At 41.6% G+C, this 17,721-nt stretch overlaps 1 protein-coding gene across 21 annotated transcripts in view; it reads right to left on the bottom strand.

Moving 5' to 3' along the window:
- The window catches only part of myo18ab (myosin XVIIIA b), a 119,747-nt gene that overhangs the window by 72,460 nt on the left and 29,566 nt on the right, over positions 1–17,721 (bottom strand). For 4 of the 21 annotated variants that reach the window (XM_076035808.1, XM_076035810.1, XM_076035799.1 and 1 more), the window contains 6 exons: positions 4,902–4,989; positions 3,503–3,609; positions 2,640–2,816; positions 1,813–2,023; positions 924–1,066; positions 695–795 (listed from right to left, as the gene is read on the bottom strand). In XM_076035808.1, the coding sequence (XP_075891923.1) occupies positions 695–795; positions 924–1,066; positions 1,813–2,023; positions 2,640–2,816; positions 3,503–3,609; positions 4,902–4,989 (827 nt within the window). Of the gene's footprint in view, positions 1–694; positions 796–923; positions 1,067–1,812; positions 2,024–2,639; positions 2,817–3,502; positions 3,610–4,901; positions 4,993–5,587; positions 5,654–8,204; positions 8,331–9,186; positions 9,250–10,644; positions 11,812–12,440; positions 12,476–12,786; positions 12,889–16,865; positions 17,136–17,213; positions 17,334–17,721 lie in introns of those variants that run through there. The other 17 variants (XM_076035798.1, XM_076035803.1, XM_076035788.1 and 14 more) reach the window with 16 other exon arrangements.

Genomic DNA, 17,721 nt, shown 5'->3' with positions numbered 1-17,721 from the left:
AGGCTGACAGGGTGCTGAACATTTCAAATGTCAAATCCACTGTACTTACCTTTTTATGCAAATAAAATTGGACAAAAAAAAAAAGAGTAATAAAGATTTTTTTTTTTTAATCAATGATGATGTGAGTGAGACATCTGAGACATAGACTCCTCAACGTAATTCTCTGTTAATGGTCAGAGAAATGTGCGCTTATTCCATTCCTAAAAGGTCCAGTGTGTAAAATTGTGAAGGATGCCCAGCATTAAATGCAGCCTGCCTGACAGCGTGTTTCGTATGTAGGGCACTGTCAGGCGGGCTTCCTTAAAAAAGGGTGCCAGAAGTAGGCAGCAAGACTCTTGCTTTATGTATATTCTTATATATATAAGAGAACCATTCTGAGGGAAGGAAATCTAAATGACTTTTGTGGTAATCCGAGTATACACTTTTACTGATGTATTTTTGGGCAGAATGTTGAGCTTTTACTAATATAGAAATCATAAATAAAGCCAAATATTACATACTGGACCATAAAGCCAACCATAATTGGAAAAAGGCAACTGTTTTCAATTTTGATTCAATTGAAAGGAGAAACTACTTCAAGTTAATAGATTTGTAAAGTGAAAAACCAAAAAACAATTAGTTCATATTTTTCAGTATTGGATTATAAATGGTGCATTAAAAGAACAAATTACTTGGTGGATGAAGCAGAAGTTACCTTAAGGTGCTGTCTGCACCGGCCAACATGTAGTAAAAGACATTGAAGGTGGACTCGGCCTCAGGGCGCCTGCTCACCCTCAGTTTCTCCAAGAGCATTGTCTGAACAGGGAGACACAACAACATCGACACGCTCAAAGATTACTGCCTCAAATCAACCCTTATCTGTGTATCTGTATCTGTGTGTGTGTGTGTGTGTGTGTGTGTGTGTGTGTGTGTGTGTGTGTTACCTGAATGGAGGCAGACGCCACCTGACCTGCCTGATCGAAGTCAAGTGATACAACATGGGAGAAGCGGCTGGCGTTTGAGTTCATGGACGTGGAGCTGTTGCCAAACGCCTCCAGGATGGTGTAGACGGCCTGCCACTTCTCAGCTGTAAACAAGAGTGGAAGAAAGAAAGGCGGAGACAAAGAAAAAAAAAGAATCGTCAGAATCCGTCTCAGTCTTGTCTGGCCCTCAGCTTTTTTTTGGTCTCCTGATGACTCAGCAATGGGTGTACATGCAATGGCCAAAGAACTTTTAGAGTGTTTGCAGCTGCAAAAATGATTGATCTTTTCTGGGTACTGCTTTTAATAATTGCAATCATAATTTTATGGACGTGGTTACAAAGAATACATTGAAATACTCTGATAATATATTTGGTCATACTACTTAAAAAAAAAAAAGACAAACTTTAAAACTCATTTTAAACTTTCAGTCAAATTGGAAGATGTTCCTAGGGGCAGGGATCTGTTATCTCTCTCCACCCTTCCAGCTCAATTACAGCAAAGATGACAAGACAAGAGAACACCTGTTACACTGAAACTAAGACAACACCCTCAAAATGATATACTTAATCATCTTGTTTAAAGGGTCACAATTATAATATCATATACCACAAACATTTCTTCTGGTGAAGAGAAAATTGCTTTCAATCTTGCTGTTGAGTTTGCAATCACCAACTTACTCTCCTGCAATTTACCATTGAGATAACCTGCATTTCAACGTCAGGCATGCTGCATTAAAAATGTAGAAATACATTTCTATTTCTCTGCATTTCTGTTACTGCGTATATTTCTCTTCTATTGTGCATCTTCGTAATGACTCTGCTGCCCTTTTTTTGAATTCAATAAGACTCACCAGAGAAAATCTTGCCAGTACTGCCAGCGATGGAGACCAAATACTGGACTAAATGCTGGCAGTTGGTGGTCTTGCCACTGCCGGACTTGCCCAGCAGCACAATGGACTGGTCTTGACGGGTGGTGAGCAGGTAGCGGTACGCCGTCTGAGCTACGGAGTAGATGTGAGGCGCCGTGTCCTCTCGGCGGCAGCCTTTAAACATGTGCATCACCTGGTGAAAGGAAACAAAAGTAATTGAAAGCTGTTAAATAGAACCTAAATCTTAATCTTGAAGAAGCGGTTCAGAATTTTTATTCAACAAACTTTTTACTTTTTGCCGCAGCTTGTTATTCTACTCACAGGAGGAAAGTAAAATGATGCTCCTGAGAAACTAGTCCCTCAAAATGTAATGAGATTACTGTGATGCAAGGGCATCTTGATTCCTAACATTATTCTATTAGAATAGACGTTTACATCTATCGCCTCACAGCAAGAAGGTGGTGGGTTTGATTCCGGGTCTGGGACTTTTCTGTGTGGAGTTGGCATGTTCTCTCTGTGTCTGCAAGGGTTCTCTCCAGGTTCTCCGGCTTCCTCCCACAGTCCGAAAACATGCATGTGAGGTGAATTGAAAACTCTAAATTGTCCGTTGAGTGTGTATGGTTGTTTGTCTCTATGTGGCCCTGCGATGAATTGGCGACTTGTCCAGGGCGTACCCTACCTTTGCCCTATTACAGCTTGTCAAAATAATAATTAATTTTTTTTTTAATTCACTTAAGAGGTTTATCATATGTAAAAATCAATAACAATTTACATAATACTAGCTCCCAAATCTTCTACTAAACGCTCACCTTCTCAGAGTACATGGACGGCGTGCTCAGCGGGTTGATTACCACCATGTTGGGTCCGGCGTAGCTGTGGATGAGATTGCTTCCATAGCGCTGCCTCAGGCTATTCATGACACTGGACTCATTCAGGTAGAGCAGCGAGGCCAGGTCCTCTGATCTGTCGTAGGATGGCGGGTTGGCCTGCACAGATGGTTGAGTCAGCGCACACAATTTGGGTGACGAAAAAAAGCAACTTGCAGCAGAGCTGCATGCTAAGGCAGCACAACTGGGCAACCAAGGTAAAGCATCAAAGTCATGGATAGAATAAAGTATTTTGAAACAAATGTAAGAGCTGAGACCTCCCTGCAAAAGAGTATTTTTGTTTTGTTTTTTTACAAAGTGGAACTGACACTCACCAGTGGGTAGCTGATCTTTCTTATAAAGTACATAACTGACATGACATAGAATAGAAATATCTACCAACAGCATATTTGTTCAAGTTTATTTTATTTACCTTGTAAAATCTTGATATTTTCAGTTTAATACTGTGCAGCTAGAAAAGATTCTGATTTCTGAAGTGTAGAAGGAAGCGTAGTATTTTCAAGTACTCTGTCTTGACCAAACACAAGTATAAAGTTAAATTATAAATACTTTTTACTGATAGACCAGTTGGAACAAAATATATTTTCATCATAATTCAACTTGTGTTGGTGCCATTTTTTTAGTCATTGGTACATTTTGCAGGAAGGAAAACTACTAATAGTGCAACTACATTAGATACCTAGGAATTACTTGAGCTAATTTCTAAACTACTGAAATGAACTGCTAACTATAATCAAACTTCCGCTACAACCAGAGATTAACGCTGAGCCATCCTCCCATTTTACCTTTTCAATATCATCTTCGTCCACATCCAGGAGCGACCCATCATGTTCCAGCCTAATTTTCACCTTGCCTTCCGGTAGAGAGCCAGCCTCCGTCTTTATTACTGTGGCTAAAAGGAAAAAGGCAAAAACTCACTAATATTAAAGCTGAAGGTGTGTGTTAGTGTGACTGAGCCGCTGTGGCCGACGCTGACCCCCGACACCTGCCGATGACCCGAAAAGGTGAAGCCTTTAACCCCAAGAACACCATGCCCACTGTCAAGCATGGTGGCAGTAGTATTATGCTCTGGGCCTGTTTTGCTGCCAATGGAAGTGGTGCTTTTCAGAAAGTAAATGGGACAATGAAGGAGGATTACATTCAAATTCTACAAGATAACCTAAAATCATTGGCCCAAAGGTTGGGTCGTGGGCACATTTGGGTGTTCCAACAGGACAATGACGCCAAACACAAATCAAAAGTGGTGATGGAAGGTTTTGGATTGGTCTTCCCACAGTCCTGACTTAAACCATATCAAGAACATGTGGACAATGTTGAAGAAACAAGTCCATGCCAGAAAATCAACCAATTTAACTGAACTCCACCAATTCTGTCAAGAGGAGTGGTCAAAGATTCAACCAGAAGTTTGCCAGAAGTTTATTGATGGCTATCAAAAGCGTCTAAATAAAGTAAAAATGGCCAAGGGACATGCAACCAAATATTATCATTGCTGTATGTATATTTCTGACCCATCAAATTTGGTCACATTTTCAGTAGACCTATAATACACCCATAAAAGAACTAAACTTCATGAATGTTTTTTGTGACAAACAAATATGTGTTCCAATCACTTTATCACAGAAAAATAAGAGTTGTAAAAATCTTTGGAAACTCAAGACAGCCATGACAACATGTTCTTTACAAGTGTATATAAACTTTTTACCACAATATGTATGCATATATATATATATATATATATATATATATATATATATATATATATATATATACACATACATATATATATATATATATATATATATATATATACATATACACATATATATATTTATATACACATTATATATATATATATATATATATATATATATACATATACACATATATATATTTATATACACATTATATATATATATATATATATATATATATATATATATATATATATATATATGTACTGTATGTTGTTGTTCACTCTGTACAAACAAGTTAAGTCAGCAGTGTGCGATAATGTTTATTATTTCAATTATACTGTATTTTCACTTTTTTAAATTTTTTTATTTTGATGAGTCTATCACTTTTCTTTATTCACAACAATTACTTCTTCACTTTCAAAATTACATAAAATCTAAAAAGAATAAAATAAAAAACAAAAGGTAACTAGACCAAGTGGTCTCTTCTTACCCAGGGAGAAACCATCTTTGTGGACGAGCCAAACCTTCTCTGATCCATACCAGGCCTGCTCCGCTGCAATCTGCTCCTCGGTTTTCACCTGCTTGACAGACAGAACAAGGATAGAAATGACTCGACAGCACGGCATGATGGCAACACACTGAGTCTTAACGGAACCGCCAGTGTTTCCAGACTCACAGCAGGAACGTGCCAGCAAGCTCCAAGTGAGAAGCTGATCAGATCGGTAATCATGCAAGGGGAAAAAAAAAAGTGAACTTGGAAAGTCTCACACTCCCAAGGAGCTCCACAGCCTCTGGGTATGGCTGTGACGTGCGAAAGGTTTAAAACTAGGGAGATGTAAAAAAAAAAAAAAAAAAAAATGAGGCTTCGGGGTGTTGTGGAGAAGATCTGTTGTAATCCTGCTTGCCGAGATGCCAGGAATTACCACAGCTGAATGAACGCGAACTCGGTAAACAGGTGATGGGGAAGGGAAAAACACAATAGCAACAGAATAAACGAAACGGTGTAAAGGGAGCAACCCAAATGATGAAATCATCTCTTCGATGCGTGAAGTCACAATAGAGCACTGCAACGTCGCAAGCCAAGGGAGGTGAATTCACAGCACAGCACAACACTCTGTGGAAGCAGGGTGACGACGGGATGAGCTGCATGTGAGGCAACAACAGTGCACACCAGACCTGGGATGGCTTAGCTGCAGTGTGAGAAGCCTGGAGGAGGGCTACGGGGTCCTCATCCACCGATCCCTGGGCATTTCGGTAAGCAGCGTAAAGGTAAAGGTCAAAGGTCACAGTTAAATATGGGCGACAAATGCATTGCAACAGCACGTGGACACACACAGATGGATCTGTTTGGCGGTTGACCGCCTTGACGTGTCTGAGTAAAGAGGTGATTTTCGCAATATGGCAGCAGATTCAGAAAAGATGTGAAGCTAGAAGCATCATTAATTTTTATACCTAAGCAAAAAAAAATAAAAAAAAATGACACACCAATAGGAGCTAGCCACTTGACATTCACATTCTCACGTAACCACCCAGCAAAATACAAAAACAAAAAATAGACTGGATCCCGTGTAAACGTGTATCCTCACGTAACTCTAAGGCGAGGTAGCATTCCAGAATGTTGGACTAGCAGGTTTGACACCAGATGTTTTAGAACTAATTTGAACAACAACAACAAAAAATAATAATAATAATAATAACAACATTGCAATTAGAGCACCAAACTTTTATTTTCCATTTTACTGGTGACTCAAATCTCGCTACATCCTCGGCACAAAAGTGGCATTTTGCTTGAGTTTGAAAAAGCTATCTGAATTTGGCGGCTAAAGATGATGAATTTCTCGCTATTCCATATGATCTGAGCAATCCAGTCAGTGCTACAAATGCATCAAAGTTTGGTACCTAGCCTTACCTAACCCACTTTTAAGTGACCACACGTTTAAACAACTGAATTGTACTTTATATATTCATTGGACAGGGGTTCATTGGACAGGGGTTCATTGGACAGGGGTTCATTGGACAGGGGTCCATAACCAGCTGTAAAAAGTAAAAAAGAACAATGATTGATCTATGAATTCAAAGCCGTCTAGGTCATTTTTCAAGCCCAGCCAACTGACAACCCTGCAGACCACTCACTCCCCAATGGAAATGAAATAAGATGAACATTTTGAAATGTCTGCTTGTAATTTTGATGACTACTTCTCCTGCTATTTGGCAATAAATATCAGGACAGTGTAGTTCTACAGGGGTCTTTTTGTCTGACAAATCGATAGAGAAGACCATATGGCATTTTCTGACAGAGCCATTTGTGTGACTGCTGGGGTGGTTTTAGAATATTTAGCAATATGTTGTTTATCCGTCTCTTTAGTGGAAATATATAATTATCTTTGACCATTACTTTTTTTTTTTCATGTGGTTTCGCTCGAATGAAAAAAAATGCGAAACAACATCCTTGCAAGTCTACTAGCAAAGTCATGTGACTGAAATGCTTCCGTTGACATTCATGACTGTAAAGTGGTGAGGCTACCACAGACAAAAAGCTTGGATGGAACCTTATTTATCACTTAAAAAAGAATAATAATAACACCGCCATCCATGCTGTAAGTACACAAACATTCTATATCATATCAATACCATCTTTTTGTGATGGATTAAAGTTTGAACATGGTTCATATGCAAACGATACATTAAAGCTGCAAGCAGCATTGTAGGGACTGAGCCCGCGTGACCGTCCCCCCCGCCCCCAACACCTGCCGACACCTTCCGACCCCTCCCGATGCCTACCGACCCCTTCAGAATCCTGCCAACCCTTGCTGGAGCTTGCCAGACCACTGCTGACCTGTGCCGACCCCTGCATCCCCTGTAGCCCACGCACCTTGACACTCGCAGACGCCCCCGACACCCGCCAGCATGTTTAGCGGGTGAAATGAGAACTGGAAGAGGCCTTGCTAAAATGCAGATGTGTAAGCAAATGATGCAGGTTTTGCGCTTTCTGTTTTTGGTCAAAGCTTTCAAGTGTCAATTCTAGGCCTTGATGAGACAAACACATGTAAATAGCTCACTTCCTGTTTGCAGATTTTTTAAATTAGACCATTTGAACTGTTCCTCTCGAAGAGAGGGGCGCGTGGGTTTTCATCCCAGGTCTCGACAACTTTCTTAGGGGGCGCAACAGCATTTTTTTCCCCAGGTCTCGGCCTGTAAGTGGCTCTCTGGAACAGTTAACAGTTTTAATTTCTTCATTGGATGAAATTTTTAGCAGCCTTGACATGTGTGCAAAATTTGGTGAAGATCGAAGCATGTTCAGGGTGTCAAAATGGGATCGGCAGTCCCTATTTTCTCTAGGGGGCGCTATTAACCAGTTTTTGTACAGTTTTTTAGTAAACTTTGTACAGTTTTTTAGTAAATCAAAATTTTTGGCAGGTCTGACCTGCCTGCAAAATTTGATGAGTTTTGGAGTATGAGTAGGGGGTTAAAATGGGGTACTTGATCTGCGTAGTTGAGGTGACCTTTACTGTAAAGGGCCGTAAAATGAAAACGGTGGGGATCTCAAAATATTCACCAATATCTACAGTCATGAAGGTCTATGCCATAATACATTTTCCAGCCCGTCGTAATAATAATGATAATAATAACTGGAAAAAAGAATAGACCAAGCTAAAACAGTAGGGTCTTTCGCCCTTGCAAAAGACCAGTTCGTTTGGACTGGTCTCCCACGGGCTCAGTCCCTAAAAAAAACACATCGGGGGGGAGAGGACAGAGAGAGAAAGAGAGCGAGAGGAAGGATTGCAAGCCTTACACTCTGACAAGTCACACGGTTACACATTCCAACCAGGAGGCCCAGAGGAAGGCTGGAGGGCTGCAGTGCCTGAGGGAAGCTCTGGGGGGCTTGGACACAAGACGACACACCAACCGCCGGTTCCAGCTTAGCGACAAAGTAGTCACGAAGGGACAAGGACAGCCAGCGAAAGCAGTGCGAGTACGGCGTGGGGAGCAGAGAGGATGTGGGGCAGAACAGGAAAACAGAAGAACAAAGGGTCAACACAGGACAGTGAATGATGAAGAAATACGTTGATGTTGGGGTGAAAAGAGGAACACAGGAACTTGACAACATGATGGAAAAATGAAAATGTTCTATGGAGCAAAAATAATTCATTGGCTGTTTGGGAGGCCAAAATGTATTGTTTCAAGTACTGTATAAGTCATGTGCGGAGGGAAAAAAATGGCTACTGTCTTCAGTTGTTATGATGAGCTGATTCAAAATTGGATCCTAGATTTGATGTGCACTCAATAGAACAAGACATAAGATGTGTAAGATTTCGTATGCCATTTGAGGTCCTACAAATTAAATATTTTTTGATTAACCCATGTTAAAAAAAAAAAAACATGAAAAAAATCACCTTATAATATAAAAAAATATTGTGGTTTCGACATGTATACACATTGCAAAACATTTAATTAAGTTAGTTTAGAAATGTTTGTTGGTGCAAGTGTATGGTTTACAAGTTAACGTGGCATTATAATTTATTTGCCTCAGGTGAACTGTGGAGAGGGTGAGATTTATAGGCAGGCTAGCAGAAACCATTGACTTGAGCGAGCCTAGCAACATCTAACTCTGTTAAACTAGTAGGACTGGATGGAACATGTTGAGACCTTACTGATTAAGAGGAAAATGGCTAAGTTGGAAATGAGGTCCTATGTCAAAAAATTCTTAACCATCTCTTTATGTCAGTAACGAGGTGGCAAGTACTACTATGCAATGGGAAAGTGGGTTGAATTACAGGGGCATTGAAGATCCTCATCAGGCGCCTCTGAGCCTCTTCAGTGGGACTGAGCTGTGTTACCTACAAGTCAAAGCAGTGACACTGAAGCCAGCACGTTCCGTTCACTAACGGCACAACCAACAGATAAACGCAACTCACTTCAGTCACCGAGCAAAATTAAATCATCACAGAATACAACAATACTCAATGGCTAAACTAACACAAAAATGATCAGTCAAGGCCTCAGAGAGCGTGCAACCGTTTGTTAGTTCTAATACAACCTTGCAGTGAAAAGGACAAACAATTTTGCACACACGTTCAACAAACCAAAGCCGAGTCAGTTCACCACGTACACAAGGCGACTCAAATCACCCACTAACTCTGCCAATATCGAGCACTATGTGACAGCAGTGACAAGTTAAACTTGGAGAGCGAAGCAAGAGATCTCTTCTGTTTGTAGTCTAATACGACATGAAATCTTTTTAGACTGCAGCTGCAAAAAGTCAGCTTGCATCCAAGAAAAAAACGGCTTTTTGAAACTACATCTGCCATTTCTACAGTTCCCGAGCATCTGTGACTGTTCGTGGGCTCCTCTCTCTGAATGCAGCACCGCATAAATCAGCTTTTCACCCATTGATAGTAACACAATCCAGGCTACTGAGATTTCTCATTAGGAACATTCTCCAATGGGACTGGGGTCAAGCTCAGGGACTACATACAAAAAAGGTTTTCAGACGCCCTTGAAGTTTTACTCAATTCCAATTATTGTCATTAAACGTTTGCCAGACAATTTCTTTGTGTTTCAAAAGGTTTGCCTGCATCACAGGCGCACAAACAAATTGAAATTGTGTTGTTTATTTTTAATAAGACAAAATAAGAAAACTAAATTCTTGTAGTTCTTGTACTCTTGGGACTCTGGATGTGTTGCAAAGGGACGTCATCTTGCTGAAACCTCCAGTTCTGGACATGTAGCATGCGGTTAAATGTTGGTGACTGCATAAAAATAAACTGCACTTGGAGACTTAAGACTGATTCCGAGCGAAATGCAATGCATCGCAAATGCACAATGTACTAAAAAAAATAATTCTGCCACTGAATGTGCTTTGATTTAAGACGAGACAAAATACTGTGCTGGCAGTTTTAATAAAAAAAAATAATTAAAAAAAGAAAGAATACGAAACGAAAAGAAACTACCCAATTCTTCTAGCCCACATTAGATGTCCAGCAGTAAGCAAAAACATTTTGGACAATGTGTCTGCTTGTTAACACACACACACACACACATTCACAACATGAAGAAAAGATTATTCAACCAGTTTATAACCGCGCTGGCAGAAACTTGAGACCAGACTTTACGGTGCGGAAACAAGTTCGGCAATGCCTCTCAAAATTCAGACATGCATTTCCAAGCAGCCATGCTCCTTCCAAATCAACGCCCCACGTGTGGGCCACGCACGCCAAGTGTCAACACTATACCTCTGGCTGAGTGACATTGGGCTGTTGGGGGGCAATGAGGCCTGGAGGGAGCGACTGCGGGCCGTGCTTGGGGCTGACGGGCTCAGGTCTCACAGGAGTGGTGGTTGGAGGGGGTTTAGAGGCCGGGATGAAACGTGACGAGGGAGACATGGGGGAAGGTTTTTGGCCGGCTGGGGTCGGGGAAGGAGTGCTTACAGGAGCGAGTTTCTTGGCACTGGCTGGTTTGGGCGCAGGTACAAAGCCAGAAGGCGGGCACAAGGGCGTGGGCTTGGGAGCTGGGATGAAGCCGACTACTGGCGGAAGAGACATGGGTCTGGAATGAGCAGGTTTGGAAGCAGTCGGGGCTGAGCGCTCTGGGGTGACGGTGCCGCTTTGATTCACAGTGGATTTGACTTCCTGTGCGTTCGGGCCGGGACTGGACGTTTTAAGAATGGGATTTGACGGATGTTGGACCTCCTGCTTCTTTTCCTTCACCTCCACTTTTTCCTCTTTCTTCTCACCGGCCCTATCCGACTCCAACCGTTCGTCCTTGCGTGGTACTCGTGGACGCGGCTCTCTTGTCCGGCCTCTGACCATCAAGCTCGTCAGCCCCTGCGAGATGTCATCTCTGTCTTCTGTTTTGATGGCGTCGTGTTTGAACGAGAAGCCCGACATTGCGTTGGGTTTGGATTTGACAGGTTCGGCTTCGAGCCTGGATGCCTCTGGGGCTCTGTCTGACTGCTGATTGGAGGTTGCGGTCTCACCTTCGTCCGAGGGCAGAACCTTCCTGACAACGCGACGTACCACCTTGACAACCTTCTTCCGTGTCAGACCCTGGTCGTCTGCATTTTCCATTCCCCCAGAGCTCACTGCTTTGATGCTGCCTGTGGCTGTATCACCGGTCATGTTTTTGCCCAAAGTACCGTTCTGCTCCTGGCAACTTTTTACGTCCGGCTCTGGGCTCATGGCAGATCGTGGCGGTTCGGGACTCTTGATTGGTGGCTCGGGGCTTTTGAAGCGCTCCGGAACCTTCACCGGTGACCGCACTTTCGGTGGGGAAGGACTCCTGACGCGGCCTACCAACTCCGTAGGAATTGCAGACGAGGGGCTTTTTGCCCGATATATCCCCCGGCCAGCGTCTAGAGCTGGCACTGACTTGGCATGGTTGGAGAGCCCATTGTGCTCCGGCTACTCATAGAGAAGAGAGAAAGGGAGCCATGAGGGCGTGCATGTTGACTGGAAATTCCAAGCAAGTTCATGTGATGTTCGTTAAAGGTCCAGTATGTAGAATTTTTAAGGAAGCCCAGTAATTAAGGAAGGCCGCCTGAGAGCGCATTTCGTATTTAGGGCAGTCCGACAGGCTTCCTTTAAAAAAAAAAAAGGGTGGTGCAAGATGGCAGCTAACTGGAAGCAAGACCCTTATTTCTCTATGTATACTTTTATATATATATGAGAACCATTCTTAGGGTAGGTAAAACAAATTGCTTTTACTGTACTGTGAGTATACACTTTTATTATTGTACTTGTGGGCAGTATCTTAGGCTTTTACCAAGATAAAATCATAAATAAAATAAAATTTTACACACTGGACCTTAAAATGTTCAAAAGGATATGTATTTCAAAAGTACAAGAAAATTTCACGTAAAAGTACACGGTTAGGTGGAGTAATATTGAAAGTTTTGCTTTCACAAGATTACTTTTTTGTCGAGCGTCTAGAAATATACATATGCGTGCATATACGAAAATGTACAATTCAATACAACTAATAACCGAAAGTGTAGCACCACACGCCTTTCGGGGACACACAATTTACTCACACTTGTGCTTTCTGGTGTGTTCTCCTCTTTAATCTATATATGTTGACACAAAAAGGAGAAACCTCAATCAAAACTTTGAGACAAACTAAAGCTGCTTATCACACACCGTGCAAACTGCAAACGCATGCTGGCCTTTTTTCTTTCTTTCTTTCTTTCTTTCTTTTTGTAGAGTAATATTTTGTGAGTAGCTGAGTGTCCTCAGGTTCAAAACGATCGCTGTTAACTTCTGTGAGAAATAAGCAAATGTGACGCACACGCTCATTATGGGAAGAATGTGTTAATACAGTGTGCAACACTGCAATACCATGCAGTGCCAAAATGAAAATTGTCCAAGCAAAACTTTCCTTTTTCTCCCAGAAGGAAAAGCGAGATGAAAATGCCATGTCGGCTGATCTGCTGTCATGGGCTGTAATGGTCGAAGACGAGAGCAGGAGGAGATGGAGGGGTGCTGGGACAGAGGGAACGAGGGGGACACACAAAATCAGAACAAAGGGAAATTACTCATGGAAATTACACACCGCATACAGAGCCCGGCAAGGTAGAGCATGATGAAGAGGAAGTGCAGCAAAGAGACATGAAAACGAGAAGAGGGCGCTTAACTCAAACTGAAGAGCAAAGACACAGAGACAAAGTTCTCAGATGTCAGAGCATGGTTGTGTCCAGGATTCCAAATTGTCCCCCCCGCCTCAGCATAATGTATGAATTCTCCCCTGTGGATGGTGTTACAGAGCGCTGTATGCCAAAACCACCAGACATAGGGACAATTTCTTCCCCCAGGCTGTTGCTCTGATGAACTCTAATCATTAACAGAGACTCAGAGTAATCACTGCAATTAACCATCATATCCTCTTCACCTGGTCATACTGTTTATACTGCAGTACGTTTTCAATGACCATGCTTTACCTCCTACTGCTGTACCTAGTTTTCTTTTTCTTTTCTTGTTACAGTATATACATGTAGACTTGTATATATGTATTTTATATTTTGGTATATGTTGTATATGTTAATGTATACTTGTATATATATTCTAATTTTTTTATATAATGCAAACTTGTATATATTTTATATTCCATCAGCAGGATGCACATTTGTTTACTTTTACTTACTGCATTTCGTTTTGTTTTGTTTTTTAACCTACGTAGAGAGAACAGAGAAAAACCGGGGCTTTCTAACCCCGTTCAGTACAGAAAATAGGCTTCCAAAAGGCTTAGATTGAGATAAAAATGGAAGTCTGGAGATCACAGCCGAGATCACAATCTTAACAAGGGTTACTTGTTACAAGCCATCACAAATGTTTTGGTCCAGAGTGATTGCAACACTGGAAAATACACTGCTTTGATCTGCTTTTCCCTCAGAAAGTTGTAGCTCGCAGTCAAGAAACATTTGGCAAACAATTGGCTCAATTACTACAATTGCAACAACTTCCATTTAAAACACTGACAGATCAGAGAAAATTTTGCTGGCATACATATTCATGATCATATTTCTTGTGAAGTGATTTCCACCAATCCATCCTTTTTCTAAGATTGTTTATTCTGTGTTCCGGACGTTGTGGTGCTGGAGGCTCTGCCAGGCGTCTTTAGGTGAGGGTGGGGGTTAAACTCTTGACAAGTTACCAGTTCACCGCAGGGCCAACACAGAGAGAGAAGCAACCATTCACACTCATGTGTTGGGGAAATTCAGAGTTGGTTATTAACCCAACGTGCGTGGCCTTGGCTGTGGGAGAATGTGGGAGTTTCGTTATGTTGGACCCAATCCCAACTAAACTTTGAAAGGAGGTATGACCATTACTTAATAGTGTCATACTTAGAATAATAACCCAGTCATTATCCACAGGTTTTGATCCCTCTGGATCAGCTCTAGGTTTTTTTTCCCACAGGGGAGTTTTCCCTGGCCACTGTTGCACTTTGCTTGCTCTGGAGGCCCAGTTGGTTCTTTTTCTCTGATTGTACAAAGCGCTTTGAGACTTTTTCGGATGTGATTTAGTGCTGCACAGGTAAAAGTTGATTGATTGATAGAGTTTCTTGCTGTGAGGAGACATTGCTAACTACTGTGTCACAGTGACATGCAGCATTAGGTGTCATCGGCTATCAGGAAGTAGTCTCACAAAAATATCCTTCGAAGTGAGATCCGAATCCAAATTGATTCGGATTCGGAAAATTTATTTGCTTATTCTTTCAGCAATGACAACGCCACACACTTTCTGCACGCCCACACAGTGAAAAAAAAAGCATTAGGTCCTTTATTAACTGTAACCCATCTCACATGGTGTAAACATTAAAGGTTCCATGTGATTTAGTTTGCATATAAAGGCTCCACTAAAAAGATGACACTGAAAATCAGAAGGGCAAAATAAGGGAGAATTACACTACAAGAAGATGGATTTTGAAATCATGTGCCTTTACAGAAAATTGTAGCGCTATAAGACAATCAATGTCCATGGTTTCTGCCACATACATATCTTATCACTTTGATACACCGCAGTGGCAAAAAAGACAACAATACCGGAAAGTATATCAAATGAAATATTCTCCAGTGCTCAGAAACCTGATCCCAGACTTTTTGTCAATGCCTTTGTCTGGGACCTGACTACAAAATTCATCCTGCATAGTTTTTCCTTCTCTTTAATAAATGGAAAACCCACAGCACCGGTTACAACCTCCAAAAAAAAAAGAGGACATACAAATCTCCACAAAGAAGAAAGAATTGATGTGAACATACAAAAAGCAGCCAAATGCCACTTTAAAACAATGTTACTTTGCCTGGGGCAGTCTCCATGTCTGGCCTGTGGTCAGTGACCGTTAGTTGCAGCCTTAGCACACTGAGTAATGGAATTATTTTTGGATTAGGAGATAGCAAAGTAGGACCGTGGGTCAGATCACTCTGCCAGATAAGGACTAGAGGGACAACTGATTAAAATGTCTTATGAGTAGCGGCTATTGTCATATTGTGCATTCTAAAATAATACAATTTCAACCAAAAACATTGTTGCTAGAGAGATCTGATAACAGCAGCTTTTAACTGGGAGTCTCATTATATGTGGGACGTAATGTTGAAGTCCAAACAACATTACCTTGGTAACAAGTCAAAAGTACGATATTTAGCTATTGTATTGGCAATTTAAATTTGATTGTCAAGCTGAAATATCTGAGGTGTCTGTCAGTTTATTGGCAATACTGCGCATTGTTTTTGTCTGTCCATCACCTCCTTATTTCTTAACATGCTTGCTTAGATGTCAGACTCTAAGTAGTAGAGCATTATGGGTATTTCCAATGTTGAAACTAGCACTTCCATGACTACTATGAGGACACTTTTGTCACCATGTTACAACAGTGTTAATGATAGAGGGTAAAATTAGCACACAGCGTAAACTGACACAGCACTGGAACAATGCCGTTTACAACGTCTCTAATTTAAGAATGAACACATGAGACAACAGAGCCAATAATCAAATCACCTCTCCCGGTTGGATGAGACAAGGTAAAGGATGAAGGGATCTCGTCAAGGTACCAAGTTAAGATATGTCCTTGGTACATTTTATTACGTCTTGGAACAAACCTGGTGATTCAAAGTCTCTTTGGCTCTAAGAGCATCCATCATCATAGCACAGATCTAAACACACAGAACACATCCTGGCCTGCTTTCTCCCATGTATGGCTGGAATGCAACAGCCTGTTGAGATCATTTGAGGACTAACAGAGAGAGCACATAAGTTGAAACAGCCACATAATTCACCTTAAGTAAGATGTCAGGAAACAACTTTGCTCAGTGATATCATACAGCAATCGAGAAGGTTGAAGGCAACATCATTCAAATGTTCTGTCTGCAAAGCAAAATGAATGACAACAGCAAAGCAACACATGGTATTTGACTCGAAGCAGCTGCTCCAAGGGGGTGATGCTTGGGCACGTGTGAACCTAATCCAACTCAATTTAAAGTCATAAGACAAAAACATTTATAGTGAGCTTAAGGCAAACTAAGGACACTTTTGGGGATAGGTTAATGGCTGAAAATCCATTGACCACTGTCTGAGAAATTTCTATAATTAATCATTTTTTAAAATACTCACATCTCTGCCTAGGCAGGCGGCGCTGGATAGACAATTTGTTACAACGTCAAACCTATTTTTTCAGGGGGTTTTTTTGCAAAGTAAGGACCCCAGAATCAAAAACATTAGAAAATATTTTCAGACTGATTTTTCACATAAAAGAATGTCTCTTTCATTCAACAACTCTTTATTTAACCACTTTAAGGGGAGCCGACGTTTTAAAACATTGTCGGTAGCCAGCAGGTCGGTGAGCCAGTCAAGCTGACCCCACTCCTTTTCTAAATTTAGTGCCACAGTCTGTGGAGCCTCCAACCCCCCAAAGAAAAAAATAAAGAAAAAAAAGTTCTAACATGAGAGATCACTCAAATTGGTTTTACCTCTCAGGCAAGCAATTCCAAAACCGCTGTATCCAAGCACTCCTGACAAGACAGCAACCGAATCAAAAGTTTGACCGACGTCGAGAAAGTATGAGCAGGCAGTGAGACCGCAAGAGAGCGAGAGAGCGAGAGAGAGAGAGAGACAGAGAGCTAAAGGAGCGGACAAGCACACTGATAGGCCAGCTATTCCTGACAGTGGACAGACAAGAGATGTGGGGACAGCTGTAGAGATATGAGGGTGTTGGGCTGTAGTAAAAATAGGATCCCCCTGCTCTCCAGTCTGGACAGGTCTGCCGAGAACCCCCCTCCCCTCCCACACCACCGGTAACAGCCAATAGAAATGCTCACCCCGCAACTACACATGCTGCTTCAGCTGCCGTCATCTCAGCTGCCACTGTGCACGGAGGACTTTCTGCATGTGGGTGTAACGGTCAGGCCTGGCCTGGAGTCTGGGGTCTGGGAACCTCCCTGGGAGGATGTTGCTCATCCAGTGAGTCAGCCATGTGGGATATGCTCTTACTTTAGGTTTAACGCATTGTAAATAAAATGACGCGGTGAATAAAAATGCTGCTGGGGTAAACAATCAGTCAACAGGTTTGAAATAAAATAAAATAAAATAAAATAAATCAACAGCGTTTAACAAATTGATCCAACTGCATGAAAACTAGAAACGACAAATGTTTTACAAATATTTCAAAATCTTGCTTAAAACTAAATATTCCATCCATCCATTTTCAATAACCGCTTGCTCCTGCACTCAGGGTTGCGGGAACAAGCTGTCATAGTGCAAAGGCATTGCAGTTCATTGCAGGGCCACATCGAAAGACAAACAACCGTTCATACTCGCACATGCCGG

This window comes from Nelusetta ayraudi, unplaced genomic scaffold (assembly GCF_046127955.1).
Source record: "Nelusetta ayraudi isolate G7.1 ecotype Tasmania unplaced genomic scaffold, CSIRO-AGI_Nayr_v1 ptg000048l, whole genome shotgun sequence".
Taxonomy (NCBI): domain Eukaryota; kingdom Metazoa; phylum Chordata; class Actinopteri; order Tetraodontiformes; family Monacanthidae; genus Nelusetta; species Nelusetta ayraudi.
Note: the sequence above shows the minus strand (reverse complement) of the source record. Positions and strands in the feature narration are given on the sequence as shown.